This window comes from Ailuropoda melanoleuca, chromosome 13 (assembly GCF_002007445.2).
Source record: "Ailuropoda melanoleuca isolate Jingjing chromosome 13, ASM200744v2, whole genome shotgun sequence".
NCBI classification, from domain to species: Eukaryota; Metazoa; Chordata; class Mammalia; order Carnivora; family Ursidae; genus Ailuropoda; species Ailuropoda melanoleuca.
Window position 1 is genome coordinate 3,367,762 of NC_048230.1, and position 19,066 is coordinate 3,386,827.

The 19,066-nt window shown below is 38.9% G+C and overlaps 1 protein-coding gene across 1 annotated transcript in view; it reads left to right on the plus strand.

Annotated features, from left to right (window-relative positions):
• BLMH (bleomycin hydrolase) overlaps positions 1-19,066 on the plus strand; it is a 47,389-nt gene that overhangs the window by 11,360 nt on the left and 16,963 nt on the right. Inside the window, exons 7-11 of the mRNA XM_002912304.4 lie at positions 13,179-13,334; positions 14,238-14,396; positions 14,514-14,581; positions 16,154-16,271; positions 18,875-18,944. Coding sequence (XP_002912350.1) covers positions 13,179-13,334; positions 14,238-14,396; positions 14,514-14,581; positions 16,154-16,271; positions 18,875-18,944 — 571 coding nt within the window. The remainder of the gene's footprint in view (positions 1-13,178; positions 13,335-14,237; positions 14,397-14,513; positions 14,582-16,153; positions 16,272-18,874; positions 18,945-19,066) is intronic.

The window sequence follows — 19,066 nt, forward strand, 5'->3', positions numbered from 1 at the left end:
TCTGATAGAACCTGTTTCCCATTAGTTTTATCAAGGCAATATATTTATCAAACAACTGGATACTTATCAGTCTGATAAGTAAACAGTTGATAGGTAAACAATCTGATAGGTAAAGTATCTCATTGTAGTTTTAATTTACATTTTCTCTGGGGGGCTGAGCATCATTTCTGTAAACTATTCATATCTTTAAACTTGTTTTTCTTCTCTTTTATAATTTCTAGGTACTCCTTACCTTAGCCTTTTTTTTTTTTTTTTAAAGATTTTATTTATTTATTCAACAGAGATAGAGACAGCCAGCGAGAGAGAGAACACAAGCAGGGGGAGTGAGAGAGGAAGAAGCAGGCTCATAGCGGAGGAGCGATGTGGGGCTCGATCCCACAACGCCAGGATCACGCCCTGAGCTGAAGGCAGACGCTTAACCGCTGTGCCACCCAGGAGCCCCTACCTTAGCCCTTTTTGATATGAATTGCATTTTTTTCCTTAGTCTGCTGTTTATCTCTGTATGGTATGCTTTTTTTTGTTATGCAGAATTTTTTACTTATATATAGTCAAATTTGAAATCTTTTATAGTTTTTAATTAGAAAGGCTTTTCTGTAATTATGAAAGAATTCTTCCATGTTTCTTCTAATACTTGTAGGGTTTTGATTTTTATATTTGACTCTCTAATCCATTTAGAATTTATCCTGGCGTAGAGTATGAGGTATGGATCTAACTTTTCCCCCCAAGGGCTACCCAGTTTACCCACATTTTTTCCTTTCCATCCTCTTTCTGCCCCTTAATTTGATGCCATTTCTATCATTCTAAAGCCTCAGGGCTTTCAGTTCTGTTCTGTTGGTTTGTTTATTCATTTGCCAATAACTCTGAATTTTAGTTGCTAGAGCTACTTACCGCACAAATTAGATAATATTTAGATAATTAGAATTTTAGATAATATTATCTAATTATTAGATAATAGCTGCACAAATATTATGCAGCTAGTCCCATCTCATTCGTCTCTTATTGTTTTCCTGGCTAATTTTGTTTTGGCATCTGTCTAATTAAGTCATCTGTACTTTCAAAAGCTTCTCAGATGATTCTGGTTAATATCCACTGCTGTGAAGAAATAACATTTTCTAGTATGGTTTTCTCTTTTGGATTCTGGATGAGAAAAGGGAATTATTCTTTTGATAGCCTTGGAGGACATCTCTGAGATTGAATAAGGGACTAACCTCAGGTTAGTTCTTAAAGGTTCTTAAAGGGAAGAGATAATGTTCACCTATTATATTTCCGCTTTTACTAAAGAGATATAATCAGGAAAATCAATAAGTACTTAAACCAAAGACTCTCTTTAATAGTTAAAATTCTGAAGTAATATGAACTAAATATTTAAATTCAGGCAGTCTCTTTTAAGTATTCTGGAGCTGAAAGTTAGTTGACTGAATTCCTTCAGAAGTGAAAACTTCACATCTCCAAACAGTATACAATTCTTAGTGAAAATGGAGATAAATTGTGTATCAGTTTGCTTACAACTCTAAATGCATTTTACATCATCTGTCATGAAAACCAAGTGTAATGAAGACCTTTATTCCTTTACTTTGTGAACTATCATCTAAATGTCTTCATTGGATCTGAAGTCACATTTTTCTTTTTTAGCCCATTGAGGATCAGAATTTTTGTGAAAATAAACCTGCATTTCTTCTATCAGAGGCTGGGAACATGTTTTCTTCTTCTTAAAGTAGATGAAAAACTTTTATCCTCCCAACTGCTGACTTGAAAGAATGTTCAAAATTGCTTGCTGAGTCAGACTTGCATCCAGCCAGCCCAAGGTTCTATTTCGATGGTAGCACCCGGGAGCCATACTGGTGAGACATTCTGGACCTCACAGCATTCAGTCAGATATTCCTCAGAGCCTGTTATATGGGAGGAGTTGCAGATAATACATGTTAAGTAACTTACATTTAGTAGGGGAATAAAGGAAGTAATATAAAGTGAAGTAAAGTAAATGTCTTCAGAGATATGCAAGCATATCTAACTCCAAAGATGGAATTGGTACATCTTACTTGGGGGATCAAGAAAGGCTTCCTAGAGAAAGTTGCATTTGAGATGCTCTTTGAATGAAGTGAGTGGAGTGAAAAGCTTTCTAGATATGCTCAAGGCAGATTTGGTGAGCAGTGAGTAGGCTGATTTACCTAGAGTGTCAGGGAGGAGCTAGACTGATATTTCTCAAAAAGTAATCTGAAGTCTATCTGCATTAGAATCATCAGAACCTTGTCCAAAAAAATGCAAATTTCTGGGTCCACTGCAGATATACTGAATCTGAATCCCTGGGGATGGGCCCTGTAAGCTGCATTAAATTAGTGATCCTGAGGCACACTGAAGTTTGAAGGTAGAATAATGTGGAAAGTAAGAATTAGACATCACATTGTGAGAGTTCTGCATATTAGGACGAGAGTTGAATTTAGTAGGAAATGAGCAGTTAGGAAGATTTTGGAGGAGTAATGTGAAATAAAGCTGCATTTTAGGAGATTAATTTAATTAGGTGAAGCTGGAAGAAGGAGAGTTAGGGAGACCAGTTATGAAGTTGTAGGCAGTTCAGCTGGAACTGATTAGGCCTGAGCAAGGGAGTGACAATAGAAATGGAGAAGAGGGGAGAGATCGAGAGAGCTCTTAGAGGAAAAATCTATATGACTTGGCAGTTTATCTGCCAAGAATTCGTCATTAAAAATAATGTTAAGGAAATGAATAACCACAAACAAGAAAGAGAATCAGACCTATAAATACAGACAACAAACTAATATTCACCAGAGGGAGGGGGTTGGGGGGATGGGCGAAATGGGTGAAGGGGAGTGGGAAGTACAGGTGTCCAGTTATGGAATGAATAAGTCATGAGAATAAAAAGTACAGCGTAGGGAATATAGTCAATGGTGTTATAATAATGTTGTATGGTGACAGATGGTAGCTACACTTGTGATGAGCGTAATAGCCTAACATATAGAGATGTTGAATCACTATGTCCTACATCTGAAACTAATGTAACATTGTGTGTCGACTATATTCAAATTAAAAAAATTTTTTCAAATTAAATTTTTTTTTTTTTTTAAAGATTTTATTTATTTATTCGACAGAGATAGAGACAGCCAGCGAGAGAGGGAACACAAGCAGGGGGAGTGGGAGAGGAAGAGGCAGGCTCATAGCAGAGGAGCCTGATGTGGGGCTCGATCCCAGAACGCCGGGATCACGCCCTGAGCCGAAGGCAGACGCCCAACCGCTATGCCACCCAGGCGCCCCTTCAAATTAAATTTTTTAAAAAGAATAAGGTTAAGGTTTTAAGTCTGGTAGCTGGGGGAATGCTGCTGTGGTTCATACAAGTCAGAGAAACTATTTTCAGAGATGCTGTGAAGAGGAGAAACATTGGCTTTAAAGTGCTTAGTCCCAAGGCACCGTCTAGTTGGAAATGGATTGGAAACAGTGGAAACAATTCTGGAGCTCAGGAAAGGGAATGATCTAGAAAATTGATAGTGATGATAGTACAAATGGCCGAAGCCTTGGGGATGACTTAAATCCCTGTGGGAGAATAGAAGGTATTGTGAGCATGTTATGAAAACACACGAGTTGTGTCTTTCCACAATGTCAGCTTTATTCAGTCATAAAGCAAGATTAAAATAATTGTAAAGCAGGTTCAAAATTCCAAATTCAGTGACATTTCACTGCATGTTTAATTTGGCTTCACACACATCACACAAGGCAAAACACAATGCAGAGTAATACAGCAAACAAGATACAACAAGGGTAAGGAGTCAACAAATGCGAGGTCAGTCCATGGGCACACAGTTGAGATGAGGCCTTGGCCTGGTCAGGGTCACCTTATGTTCAAGTAGTGGAGAATCTGTTACGTTCAGAGATAAAAGAGGCAGAGCCTTGGTGGCAGTGGCCTTTTTGATTTGGTCAGATATGGAAGGGTCAGCGTCTGGAGGGTCTGACAGTTTGCTGCAAAAATCCTCCATTTTTAGAGTTAATCAGCCGTGGGCCTTTTGCAGGCTTCCTCTGATTCTGCTATCAGTTCTGTGTGTCAGCCTGTGCTGGTTTGGGCAATATCCGTTCTGAGCTGCAACACCCTTGGCTGCTTATGTCACTGCTTGACATGAATGACTCCATCTTGCTCTCTGCAGGGGGATAGAACAGATCTGAGTAAAGAATTCTGGAAAATATCCATTTCCATAAAAGTGAGTGCCAGAACTATGCTGTGACGTAGGCACTGGTCATCAGCGTCAGATGTTGCAGACTGGTCAGAGAATATGAGGATGGAGAAAAGGCAGCTGATTTCCTGGATAGGGGTGTGTAGAATAGTGTCAGTAGAAAGGAGAAGGGAAGTTGCAAGATGGAGAGGAGTCAGACCATGGCAAGAAAAGCAAGGCAGTTTCAAGAAGCTTGGCAGTGAAGAGAAGGAAAAAAGTTGATAGTCATTAATTCCAAAAGTATTAATGGAGTACCTATTAAATAGTAGGCATTTTTAAGCGCTAGGAGTACAGTGATGACCAAGACAGACATGGTCCCTGTTCTCATGGACTTTACATACTAGTGGAGGGAGACAGACAATACGTAGTAAATGAACAAGAAACTAATGTGATGTGTACTTTGAAGAACAAAAAATACAGTGATTGATAAAGGGGTCATGAAAGGCCTTTCTGAGGTCAAATTTGAGCTGAGACATGAGTAACAGGAAGACCAGCCATGCAGAGATGTGGATACAGATCATACCAGACAGAGGGGACAGTGAGTGCAAAAGCCATTAGATGGGAGAGAGCTTGGTATTTTTGAGGAAAAAAAGGAAGGCAGTGTGGCTTGAGCTTGGAAAGAAAGTGGGAATGGTTGGAATGGGTCTCATAGAGGAAAGGAGAACTGGCTTACATGTGGCCTGCAAGCCAGGGTAATGAGTTTGTATTTTATTCTCAGTGAGGTAACCATGGCAGTTAAAAAAAAAAAAAATCCCACTGAGTGTTTTGAGAGTGGATAGTAAAACAAAGAGAGAACGGAGGGAGACTAGGTAGGAGGCTCCTCTGGTCATGAAAATGAGAGGTTATAGTGATTGGGACCAGGTTGGTGAGGATGAGGATGGAGAGAAGTAAATACGTTTTGGAATATATTTCCAAAATGAGGCTCTCAGGACTTGCCGAGGTGGAGGGGACATCAGGTGATGTCACGGTACCTTGAGGTGGGGGGCTTGCAGGTATGAGAGAAGGTCCTTTGGCAGTAGGGCAGTGTGAGGGAACCAGTGTGTGGAAAGGGCTAGCAAATGCAAATGAGAAAAATAAGAAATAATAAGGTTTTGGAGGAGGGAAAGAATAGATGTGGTTTAAAGTAGTGCTCTCAAACTTTAATGTGCTCACCAGTTCCCTAGAGAGCTTGTTAAAATGCAGATTGATTCAGGTCTGGGTGGAACTAGAAAGTCTGCATTTCTATTGCTTTGATTCAAACACCACTCTAGAAGTAGCCCCGAAATCATCATTTGACAGTTATCAGCTCTTTTTATGAGCTCATCTAACATCGCAGAAGGGCACATACCTTTTAAGTATACTGTTTAATGTCTTAATGTCTTTCCCTGCCTGAAAATATATTTAATGCCTCCAGAAAGTATTTCCTCTGCCTGCTTTTGCAGGCACAGGTGGTTGTTTTTTATTTTTTTTTAAATTAATTTATTTTAGAGAAAGGGAGGGGGTCTGGGAGGAGCAGAGGGAGAGGAAGAGAGAGTTTCAAGCAGGCAGAGCCCGATGCGGGGCTTGATCCCAGGATCCTGAGATCAGGACCTGAGCTGCAACCAAGAGATGGGCACTTAACTGACTTCGCCACCCAGGCGCCCCTTGATTTTTTTTTTTTTTTTTAACAGATCGTTGCCTTTCTTCCATTCCCCACTAGAAAGCAGTAGAGAGCTGTCTCCTCTTTGCATATCAACAGTCATCAAGGTCCCTACTCCTTCCCTTGTAACTGGCGTATTTACCCACCACACTGAACTTTCTTCAAAGTTCAGCTGTTTTCTGTTAGCACTTTTGTGTCCTTGTGGCCTTTGTACTCTGTGATCATAGGTCATTTTACCTTTGAGCCTAATTCCTTGATCAGTAAGTTGGAGCAGATGATTTCTTAAGGGCACTGTAGCTTTGCATTTTTATAACAATAAAAGCAACTAATATCTCTATAATGCTTTAGACTTTATTGTACACTCTTTCAACAACCCAGTGTTGTAAATACAAATGAAGATTCCAAGATTTTGTCACTTCTGTAGTGGTTCTAAGCACTGAAATCTTTTAGCTCTGCCAGTTTTGCTCCATTACAAGTAGTTAGGTTGTTACCTGTGAACCACCTTTCCATTCTAACCTTTCTCAATACTATGGTTTCCCCCATTCCATGTCTACCTGTAGAATGCTTTAAGCTCTCAGCCTTGTAAGGATTTATGACTGACGCTCAACCATTGCATCCTCCCTTCCTCCTCCCACTTGATGTCTGTCTCCCATTGAGCCAGGGGTATGGGAATTGACTCAGTCCCACATCGTTTGTCTTTAAATTGAGATCCACACGTTCCATGTTCCATGCTTCACGCTTTCTGTGTCCTTTTTTCTTTTTCCATTCCCTTTATTGATTTCATTATTCACCATGTTAGACTTCAGCAAATCATTGAAAATGAACAGATCTCTCTGATTGGATACAGTATTTTTAGAGACCAATGAAAATGGACCTTTTTTCATAAGATTAGACTTGAGAGACATAACCCTTCTTTATAATTTACATTCTGCCTACTTATAGGCTTATAATAGGTAATAATATAGGCAATAAATACAAAACGGATATAAACTGCAAATAGGACTGGGGCCTTTCTGACCCCAGCTGCACATATCCACATTGTGAGATTGGTTTAAACTCCCAGTAATTTTTTTTTTTAAAGATTTTATTTATTTATTCGACAGAGATAGAGACAGCCAGTGAGAGAGGGAACACAAGCAGGGGGAGTGGGAGAGGAAGAAGCAGGCTCATAGCAGAGGAGCCTGATGTGGGGTTCGATCCCATAACGCCGGGATCACGCCCTGAGCCGAAGGCAGACGCTTAACCGCTGTGCCACCCAGGCGCCCCAAAACTCCCAGTAATTTTAATTAGCCAAGGATATGAAACCATAGAAGCCAGCTGGCCACAAGAGGCAGCAGAGCTTCCTTTACTCCCCGAAGCGTGCAAAGGAAGGAGCTCAGTGAGTCCTTCACCAAGATCAACTTTTGGCATACCACTCCCCTCTTATATTTGGCTCATGTCACAATTTTAAGACAACATTCTCTAACAATCTGTATTTAAGGGAAAATTGCAAACATTGGATTCTCCTGGGTTTTTTGTTGTTGATATTGTTTTTTAAACTGTATTCAGAATCAGCAGGGTCACCTCATTATTGTGTTGGGAAGTTAGAGAAAAGCAGAATCTGTTCCCAAGTGTCACTGACACATAGATCTCTCTGCCTTCAGCTTTCTAGCATTTTGGAAAGCCCATATTCCCTGAATCCACTCCCTTGGCCCTGTTTGAACACCTTTTTATCAGGTTGGTTCCGATACTAAGCTTAATCTAAAATCACAATTATGAGTCATCTCATCTAGTAAATATTTCTTTAACACATATTCCTGGTACTGTCTCACTAGGCATTAGGGATTTAGCAGTGAACAGTACAGACAGGAATCCCTGCCTTCATATACGTTACTTTCTAATATAGAGAGATGAATAAAATAAATAAAAAGTATAATATGTCAGAAGGTAAGTACTATGGAGAAAAATAAAGGAGAGAGAGAAGTGCCGGGATGGGGAGAGGGTAATTTCAATTCAAATCGCAAATATATTTCCCTAAATGGACCAATTGTGGTTTTTCACATGTGCTTATATTCTGAGGAATATGGTTATAGTCTTAACTTTATTCAGTTGTGTGTAATGACTTGTGTTCAATGTCTGGTATCTTCCTTTTGTCCTGAATGCCAAGTGCATCTTGTGAGAAGCAGGTGACACTCTCAGGTTGACCACCAGAGAGCAGACTTGGCTGTCCAAAGCTCATCAGTTTGTAGCTTTGAGAACAGAGAGTGTTATTTTAGAACAGGAGAGCCTCTTATCAAGAAGATATAGTATCAGGGACTCTGGAGATTATACTTTGGAAATTTTTTTTCAAGTTCGAGTTCATTTAACTATCATTAGTTGGCTTGGAACCAAATATTCTTTCCGGAGTGTTACACACTGACCTAAATGTGAATGACTTTGAATAATTTATAATCATGGTAAACAATATAAAACAAAGCAACATATCTCAAATTATAGTTTTACTAAAATTCAAGAGAAAGAGATGTCATTCTTATCCTCATTCATGCCTTATAGGCATTTTTAATAAAAATTCATATTTATAAAACATGCATTAGTAAACATTTGTCTTGCAAAAGGACTCACCATAGAATCCATTTAGATAGTAAAATGAATTTCCACTAATGCATTTTTGGGGAGAAGGAGGAAATGATTTAACATTTTTTCTTTAGACAGAGCCAAATGGACAGTAAGGTACTATGTAAATTATAGTGTAAAACATTTATATTTATATTTAAAATGTGTTTAAAAATAAACAGAAATTCACCTAGTTGTCTTAATCTTCACTAGGCCTGGCCCTAGCCTTTCCCTTTTTTGGCCACTGCCTGGCAGAGCTGGATAAACCACCCTTGGTTGATTGAGAATTGAGCAAAATGGTCTCACTGATAGATGGCCATACACATGTGACAAATACTAGTTGGTAGTACACATCATTTAACAATGTGATGGTTACCAGAAGGGGGGGATGGGTGAAATAGGTGACGGGGATTAAGGACTGCGCTTGTCATGATGAGCACAGGGTAACGTATGCAAGTGCTGAATCACCATGTTGTACACCTGAAACTAATACAACACTATGCTAACTGTAATTAAAATAAAAACTTAAAAAAATACACATGATTTAAGTTTATAAAACCTTCCTCATCTAAGCGTATTCTAGATGTACACTTTCATTGTCATTGTCTTGAGCATACTTACCAGTGACTGTGTCCTCCTCATGATGACAGATTCCTAAGGTTGCCATTTGTGACCTCGGTGCTGAGCAAATACAAATGATTCTCTAGTCCATGTGAATCCCAAACAGCTAATTAATCCATGGTTAGAGTAGCCAATTACAGTTGCTAATATGGTGCCCTGCGTCTTTGGTGTTAGAAACCAACCTGAGAATGATAGAGCATTAAGGGAGTGGTGGTTTAAGGGCCAACTGTTCAGGCCTTTGTAGTATATACCAGTAAAGGAACATTCTCTCTTGGAAAACAGAACATAACAAAATGAAAGGCAAGCATAACCTCTTCTGTTGGTTAATCTGCTTCCGTTAAGATAGTAGAATCATGCTCTGTCTTCTATAATAACTTGTGAATTAAACTCTTTATCCTTAATTATTGGCCTACTGTCATAGGCAGGCCTGTTCCTCATTTTCTGGCTTTGGTTCAGAGCATAAGTTTGAACTGTGGTATCAAGTTCTAATCTGTCCCAAGGCTTTTTGAGGCCTGGAGTGCAGTGGGGATGATGAAGAGAAGTAAAAACATAGTAATTTCAGTTTTTGATGATGAAATACAAATGCAGTCTGAGAATTAGGAGATATTGTGTTTGTGTTGCCTGATGAATGAGGAAGTCAGATAGGGACTGGGATATTTAATAAATTTCCCTCTAGGTCGATCTGGAGAAAGTTCTGGCTTCTGAAATCAGCCACTCAAGTATAGCTCAGGAGTACCCAAAACTAAGCTTTTTAGTGGTCTTTCAGAGTGAGAGTGGTAGATGGGGGTGGGAGAGGCATAGATTATCTGGTGATTTCTCTAGAACAAAGGCAAGAGGAGATATTTCTGAAGGGAAAGGATGCTAAAGTGAGGGAAGAATGTAGGTTCTGTCAGTTTAAGGACAATAGAGTTCTCCAGAGTAGGTGGTCCAAGGAGAAGAGGGGAAAGAGAGGTGTTTCTTATAGGCTGTAGCTTGTTTTATCCTCTGAGCTTTCCCTTTTGCCTGCTTTTAGGGTAACTTTGGGATCTGACACAGGTCATCCTCTGAGATATGTCATCTTCCTTGGTTGAGACCATAGGGATGGAAAGAGCCCATAGAATTAGTAGGACATTATTTTAAAAATAAAATAGCTCCACTGCTTCCAAGAATGACTCTGCAACATAGGTATGTTTGGCTACCCCAATCTTATACATATTTAGTACACCCTAAAATTTAGAAGGACAAAGTTTGGAGATTTACTTCATCCCAATAGAGAATTTTCCGAAGTACAAGTTTCTATTCTATGAAATGAGAAAATAACAGGGTTACTTTGGGAGCCATTGTTCTTCCCTTAACTAGAGGAAAAAGAGAAATGTCCTTAGTTATAAGTGGAATTGATAAATGATGATTTACTTGTATAGTCAGCTTGTGGCAGGTGTGAATCCATGGTCTGTTTGTCAGAAATGGACTGGAGCTGGTGTGTTTGACTTAACTACCACCAAGTTCTGGATGTTGAAGTGTAGGAAAACATTGCCTAAATCTGTGAGTAAAGCCTCAACCATCAGAAAGTTTTTAAAGAGAGCAGAAGCCCGGTTTGAACTCCTAAATTCAAATTTCACACCAGTCACTGGAGAAGAACTTTCGATTTAAGAAAACTGTTTTTAATGTGGTTCTTCTAGGGCTTGTTGGGATATGTGTAAGACCTAGTTACTGTCCCTACTGATTAAATCTTGTTGCAGGAGGAGACCTTAGAGAAACATAAACGGCTCTATGGAATCAAATGTTAAATTTTTATGCCAGAAGTGTTCAAAGAAGGGAACAGTTATTGTGAGCTGGAATAATTAATTGGTGAAAAGTTTCTGGGGGAGGGGTATCCTACACTGAGCTGTAAAGTATGGGAGTAGGATTGGGATCTCAGGAACAGAGGAGACGGCAAAATTATGAAGGTGATAGTGAACTGAATGCATTCAGTGGACAATAAAGAGAGACACAGACAAGCCTGACTGGAGTATGGGGTCTATGATGGGAAATAAGGTTTGGTGAAGTTACAGGGAGCCTTTAAAAACTGGGAAAGGCGCATTTCTTACTTTTTTTCTTCTCATACTGGCGAGTATGTAAATTCCTTCAACCCCTTTGAGAACTATGTAGATAAAAATGTCCTTAGCAGTTTTATTCATAATAACCCCAAACTGCAAACAACTCATATGTCTCATCAACAGGAGAGTAGATAAACTGTAATCTGTTCACACAGGGAATACTACGCAGCCAAAGAGAATATGCCATACGAGTCCATTTACATGAAGTTAAAGAACAGACAAAATTAATCAATGGTTATATAAGTCAAAATGGTAGTTACCTTGGGGGAGGTGTGGGTTATTGATTACAGAGGATCCACGGAGCCTCTGGAGCCCTGGAAATGTTCTGTATATTAATCTAAGTGGTAGTTACGTGGGTATGTATGTATGTAAAAAGTTGAATAGAGATGTATATTTCAGATTAATACACTTTACGTACTTACTGAATATATGTTATGTCTTAGTAAAAAAGTGAGAATAATCAGGCTCTGGAGTTTAGATTTGTTGCAGGAGGTAATAAGGAAGCATTATGGCATCTTGACCAGGGACATGACTTGAAGAAACTGGTGCTTCTAAAATGATTCCTCCTCTAATGATGTGGAAAACGGAACAGTGTTCAGATCAGCTATTATATCTAGATCAGATACAGTGCTGTGTGCTGTGGCAGAGACAACGTATCCATGACCTGGTCCTTAGCCTTAAGAAGTTGACGGTCTTTTTGGAGGAGATAAGTTATTTGAAACCCAGAAAATTACAGTGATAAATGCTTGATTCATGGTGGTATGGAAACAGCACTGAAATCAGATCTGAGTTCAAATCCTAATTCTATCATTTATTAATTTTCTAACTTCAGTCAAGTTATTTATTTACTTGAATGTTGGTTTCCTTATCTGTAAAACGGGAATAACATCTACTTTTGCTGAGAAGATTCAGAGATGTGGTATTCAAAGATTTTAGTACAACACAGTAGACATTCAGTAAATGTTCCCTTTTCTTAAACCCTGTGCCCATACAGCAATACTTTTTTTTTTTTTTTTTTAAACAACATATGGCCTTAGTTCAGATCATGGTTCTGGCACTTATTGGCTATGTGACCTTAAGTAGCTTACTTAATTTATCTCAATCTCTTGGGGGGGAAAAGGGGAGGGGGAATTATACCTTGAGTGAGTGTTATGAGAATTAAGAGAACCTAACAGATATGTAGTATCTAGCATGAAAGAGGCACACTAAGTAAATATAAGATCCATTTCTCTTGAATGTAACGGAGTATACAAATGTGTAATACAAATAATGCAGGTAATAAGAGATGAAATTGGGTCAGAGTGGGTACTGTGGCATGGAGAAAGAAGAGGTTCATGTTATATTTTTAAAAGATATAGCAGATTTGATATTAGCAGAGGAAGCTTTTCGATACTGTGACCTTATACAAGGTATTTCTCTATGCTTCTGTTTTTGTTTTTTTATAAGATGAAAATAATACAAAATACATATCCTTGGATTGTAATGATGCTAACTTGAAGGTGTGACATCATTAGAAGCTATGGTAGGGTCTTATAACCCAAAAAATGATACCTTCCCCTAGAAGTTATTCTTGTTCTAATAATACTTCTAATAGGCATTATCACCCGAGCTCCAACTGAAAAGTTGTCTTTTCTATGAGTGGAGACCCCTGTCACAATCAAAGGAAAACCTAGATGCCTGAAGGGAAGGAAATCCATTTATAATATGCGCCATTATTTGTCATTTGAAATATAATCAGCAGAGCAGCAACCCAGGTCTTGTTGGGTTCCAGTAGTGAGTGGTTTCTTGGCTAGAGAAGTTTAATTTGCAGGGCAAATACTAATTACTAAATATTAACATTTCAGAATCTTGTTCAGAGTGTTTATGAACTCACAAGTCAACTGATCAAATCCTGGACATCAGCCTTCAAATTTTTGGAGCAATGTTATATTTCCTGTGAAACTTCTGGCCTGAATTAGCTGCTGATTCCTAGTGTTTCTCAAGCTTGAGGAAAACAAAGAAGTAAAAAATAACACTTTTCCCTAGTCATTGCTCATTTGTCCTCCTCCTTTCTTCCAGATATTCCGAGTGGTGTGCATTTGTTTGGGTAATCCACCACAGACATTCACCTGGGAGTATCGAGACAAAGATAAAAATTATCAGAAGATTGGCCCCATAACACCGTTGGAGTTTTACAGGGAACACGTCAAGCCACTCTTCAATATGGAAAATAAGGTTGGAGACTGGCACTGGCAACCACTTGCTATTTCCTTTCAAATACCTGTTGACTACGAGGAAGGGTCTAAGATTCTTGGGTTAACATGCATAGTCATCAAACTGGACACTGAACAAACTTTGTTCTCCTTTCCTCTGAGGTATTTTATGTACCTAATGATAGAGTTGGTCATCTGAGGATCTGTCACCTTTCCTCAGTGCTCCTCTTCGGGGACTTTTCCAGCTATAGGCTAGCAGTCAGTTTAGTTCACGCACGCTCCCCTGATTTGGGCCCTGAATCAATTTCAGGTGCAAGACAATAAAAGGTGATGAGGTGTTTTCACCGTGAGTTCAGAGCATCTCTGTACCATGGGCCTTACTGGGGACTTTCTTATGGAAAGGAGCACTGTTGCAGCCTAGTTTTTCTTGCTCTCTTCGGGTCTTCTCCACCAATCTAGCAAGATGACCAGAGCCTCTTACTTCCTTGGCATTTTGACCATCTTATAAGCAAGCGGCTTTGTTTTAGGAGCGGAATCTCAGCTTGGTTGCTGTGTTGCCAGGAGTTGAGCCTGTCTTGTAACTTGAGAGCAGGAGTCTGATAGCGATGGGATCTCCATCTTGCCTTATTCAGTGCATACAATTCTTCAGAATTAGTTTTGGGGTGGTTCTTGCCAGTAGGAAAAACAAATAGATGCAACTCCCAAGGGGTGTCCCTTGCACTAAGTAGACTATGCAAGAATCCCTCTTCACATGACTTTGCCACCTTTTGTTTCTTTGTTATTTAGCAAGGTATTTGTAATGTTTTTTTCTTGCAGGCAGAGGTGTGATGAGTGTGATGCCCACATATGAATTTAGAGGATAGGTGAAGCTTTATTTGATGTTCCTTGTTTTACGTTCTAATCAACACGTTATTAATCTCAATAGATTTGTTTAGTGAATGACCCTCGGCCGCAGCACAAGTACAACAGAGTTTACACAGTGGACTACTTAAGCAATATGGTTGGCGGGAGAAAAACTCTGTATAACAACCAGCCCATTGACTTCTTGAAAAAGATGGTCGCTGCCTCCATCAAAGACGGAGAGGTTGGTACATTTCTTTGTCTTCCCCAGTGGGGTTAAAACCTCTTCCCCACTTGTTTGGTGTAATGGGAAGACAGGATTTATGTTGACTTTCTTTTTTCCTCTTTCCTCCATTTCTAGGCTGTGTGGTTTGGCTGTGATGTTGGAAAACACTTCAGTGGCAAGCTAGGCCTCAGTGACATGAATGTGTGAGTACAAGAAGTTAAAATAGAAAATCATCCGTGGCCTGTTGCTATTGGAGTGTGCTCTTGGTACGAAATGACTCAGCAGAGGTTCACCTGAAGATTAAGGTTGACCTGAGGGTGGATCTCTCTCTTTCCATCTTGTAGAGTTCGAGGACTCATAGCGTAAACTCCACATAACGTATATACTCTAACCTGGGAAGTCAAGATCAAACTTCATATTTAAGTTGGAATTGTTGCATGTTCCTAAAAAGCCATCCTATACAAGAAAAGCACTTTAAAAACGAATTGGTTACTGTATAAATCTGCTCATTATATTTGAGATGTAATGAAAGGTTTTCCATACTTCTTATTTGCTATTTTATCCTTCTTAACTACTACTCTTACTTTGATGCCTCATGTATTTTGTCTTTATGACTACTAGGACTAATTCACATGTGTACTTTAAAGCATGCCTCCTGGTTGTTAATGGCAGTGAAGGTTCATTTGCTAACTAAATCATACAAAATTCCTTGACTATTAAAATAAACCCTAAATTTTACGGTTTCTTATTGTTACTTATAAGAAGTTGAGTAAATAATTAGTTAAGAACAGAGAAGAGAAATCTGCTAAAAGAATTCATGATTTTTTTTAACTTTGACAATATTCTCCAATATTTTTTTTTAAAAGATTTTATTTATTTGACAGAGAGACAGTGAGAGAGGGAACACAAGCAGGGGGAGTGGGTGAGGGAGAAGCAGGCTTCCCCCTTAGCAGGAAGCCCGATGCGGGGCTCGATCCAAGGACCCTGAGATCATGACCTGAGCCGAAGGCAGACGCTTAACGACTGAGCCACCCAGGCGCCCCGATATTCTCCAATATTTTTGACATTATTTATTTAAATTTCACCATCAGTAGTGGTCTAAATGAGTTCAGATACTGGGTGGTTCTGAACTGGGTGGTTCAGCTCAGAAGAGACTTTTTTTTTTTTTTTGAGAGGGAGGGGTAGGGAAGGGCGGAGGGAGAGAGAGAATCTTAAGCAGGCTCCACACCGAACACCAGCGTGATGCAGGGCTCAGTCTCATGGCCCTGAGATCATGACCTGAGCCGAAATCAAGAGTCAATGCTTAACCGACTGAGCCACCCAGGCGCTCCAGAAAAGACCATTTTTTAAAGAAGTTACTTCAAAAGATTTTTTTTAAGATTTTCTTGCCAAATTGACCATTACAGACTCATCTTGTCAGCCTTTGAGATGGGGAATTTGTTTAATTACTTCATATTTTCCTCAGTACGCTTGTAGCACATAGAGAATGGAATCCCATTGAGACACCAAATTCTTTTTTTTTTTTTAAATGATTTTTTATTATATTATGTTAGTCACCATACAGTACATCCCCGCATTCCAATGTAAAGTCCGATGCTCCATTGGTTGCAAGACAACAAATTCTGCACGTGTACCATAATCTCTGAAGAGCTCCAGCCCGTATTTATTCGGGACTGTGGAGCTTCCTCAGTTTCTTTTGTGTTCCTTTACAACCAGAAGCCAGTTTTCCCGCTTGATTATACTGTCCTTATTCTGTACTACCGTTCTTTTTACAGCTATGATCATGAGTTAGTGTTTGGTGTCTCCTTGAAGAACATGAATAAAGCCGAGAGGTTGACTTTCGGTGAGTCCCTTATGACCCACGCCATGACCTTCACTGCTGTCTCAGAGAAGGTATGACTCTCAGCATGCTTACTGTGTTGTTTGCACAGATGGGCCTACATTCTCCTGTAGACTGTTATGTAACAGAGCTTCATTTGTGTGATTTCTGTTACAAGTTAGCTTCCAAGCAAGACTTCATACTCACGTCACTTGGGGTTTGGCTGCATGCTCAGAGGCAATAAAGTAAGAACTTCCCGTGAGGAGCAGAATTTGGGTCAGAAGGGAGTAAGGAATAACAGCTCTTCTGTGACTTTGGAAGTTCTTCATGTGAAGAGAGGTCAACGAGAGAACCTGGGGGAGAAGATAACTTCTATGTATAAGGAATTAAAATAGTCCCTGAAAGTGTTCCTGTCTTGATGACATATGTTTTCAGACTTACCTTCTTTTCATTTGTCGTTCAGATTCTTCTGCAGCAAAACATCAGTAACAGTAATCTGTGGACTCATTGCCCATTACTGGATTTATACGGAGCTATTCAGGAAATTGGATATAAAGTATTTCGAATTTCCTATGAAATACTCTGAATAGTAGTATCACTATTTCTAGAACCCATTGTTGGAAACAGTAACTGAAATTTTACCTTTCACAAATAAGCTTCCCCATTTCTAGGCTGTAGAGTGTATATTTCACTCCTGTGCTCAGGGATCATAGAAGAAAAGACTTAAAACTATTTTAATTCTTTACCGCCATAAAAAAAAAAAAGTTATTTTTCTAGCCTAATTACTGGAAGGAAAGTCACAGAATAACTACCTTGACATTAGAAGCAAAGTTAGAAGGAACTTTTCATAAAATACTATTAAAAAAAGAACAAAATACTAAAGTAAATAAAATACTAAAACACTTAGAATAGAATTAAGTGGTTTATATTTATATGTTTGGACCTGCTATATTGCAGGATTTATAAAAAACGCTCCTTAAGTTAAACTTTTAAATTATTTAGAGAATTATTAAAAAACAAAAATAAATGAAAAACCTATAATTTCCAGGAGAGGTTTCATTGTTGTTTTTTTTTTATCATTTTTCATCTTTGTTATATTCCTCATTTTCAGAGATAAAAATAATACATACTGTGTTATTTTTTCTGGAACTTCCATTCTCTGATTGGTCTGGGTTATTAACATGCCATTTTTTTCCTCAGAGAAATGGAGCTACTTTATATGCTAATAGTATAAAGCAGAGTTTATATTATCAAAACTGGAATCCTATGTTGAAATCTCTCTCTTCCCTCCAATTTGAGTTTTTGACTACCATACTAGTTTGCACTGCATTTGAATGATTATGCAAAGATAAATGCTAGTAGCTCTATTCTGGGATATTCTTTCTTGGTTGCTGATTTCTTGGAATCCCTGTGATGGAGGTCCAGGTATTATTCCATATTTGTAGATGACACAGAGAACAGCTCTGTCTAGGTCATGCAGGAATTCATTGGCAAAGGAGAGGAAACATTTGCAAACTCATTATTAGTAATTGACCTTAGGGTGGTAGAGATTCTAACAGTGATATTTAAAAGGAAAGTAAAAATGTACTACAATGAGGGGGGAGTAGAAAACCACAACAGACATCTGATAGGCTAGCTCCAGAATGTATAGTTTAATTTTGTGGTTTTGAAGGTACCTGTTTCCAAGATTAAGAGGTAGTACAGATAAGGGTGTTTGAAACTTGTTGGTTTGATTGTTGGCTGTTTTTGAGACTGAAAATTACTGAGATCTAAGAAAACTGCCAAGAGAAGTTCTAGTCAGATCCCATGTAGATGAGATTCATGCAGTTATATGCAAGTGGGAGTTGACAGATGAAATCATTAGGAGCCAAGTCTCTTCTCAAAGATTTGAGTTGTTTTGACATCAGCAAATGCCCTGGGTAAATGTAAAAGAAAAAAGTCTTCCCAAATGGAGCCTTCCTCTTGTTCCTCTCTGTGTCACTGTAGTAGAGGTTATAAATGAAGATTACCGTGTCATTGTCCCTTAGGAAGATTATAATTGAGTTTATTCATGAAGATAAAAGAAGAACAGTAGAACTGTCTGGATTTTGTTTTATGAAAATAGTCTTTTTACTTTTGCTTTGCCATTCAGTCTCTGTTGTATTACGTACAGCATTTGTGTCACTGAATCAGTAAAAGCGCACATTTGGAGAGTACCGTTACTTGGTGCTACTACGTAGAAAATTAGGCAGTGTGATGAGAATGTGTTTGTTTTGTTTTTAAAACTCTGGCCAGGTCTTAGAGTCATTTCTAAAATGAATGCAGTGGGAAGCCTTTACAGAGAATGCTGACTGATTTAAAGCAAGGGTCCCTGGCTTCAGATGGTGTTCACCACTTTTGGTAATTTAATATTTCATTTTGTCAGCCAAGTAGCAATTTAATATGCTTATTTTTGGTATAGAATATAACGTAAAGGAGAAAATAGTTTTTGTTGTTTTGTTAGGTGTATTGCACCTTTACTCCCAAGAGAGTTAAAGCTCACTCTGTCAGAGTATCGCTTTAGTTACAGGAGGGAGTATATGGCCGTGATCGTGTGTATCATGGCTGTTTCTTCTGAGTGGCTGAAGAGCTACAGTTATTCGACTCCTCAGCAGGAGGACCTGTTTCACACTGTACACTGTTACCCGCTCTTTTGCAGGACGATCAGGACGGTACGTTTGTGAAATGGAGAGTGGAGAATTCATGGGGCGAAGATCACGGCCACAAAGGTGAGCTTAGTCTGCAAATACTAACTCAGGGTGACTGGAGTCTGCGCTACTCTCTGCCTCCTAAGCTGCCCCAGTGTGGAGCGTTTTTCAGTTATTAGTCCCTTAGCTGAACGGTTCTACAG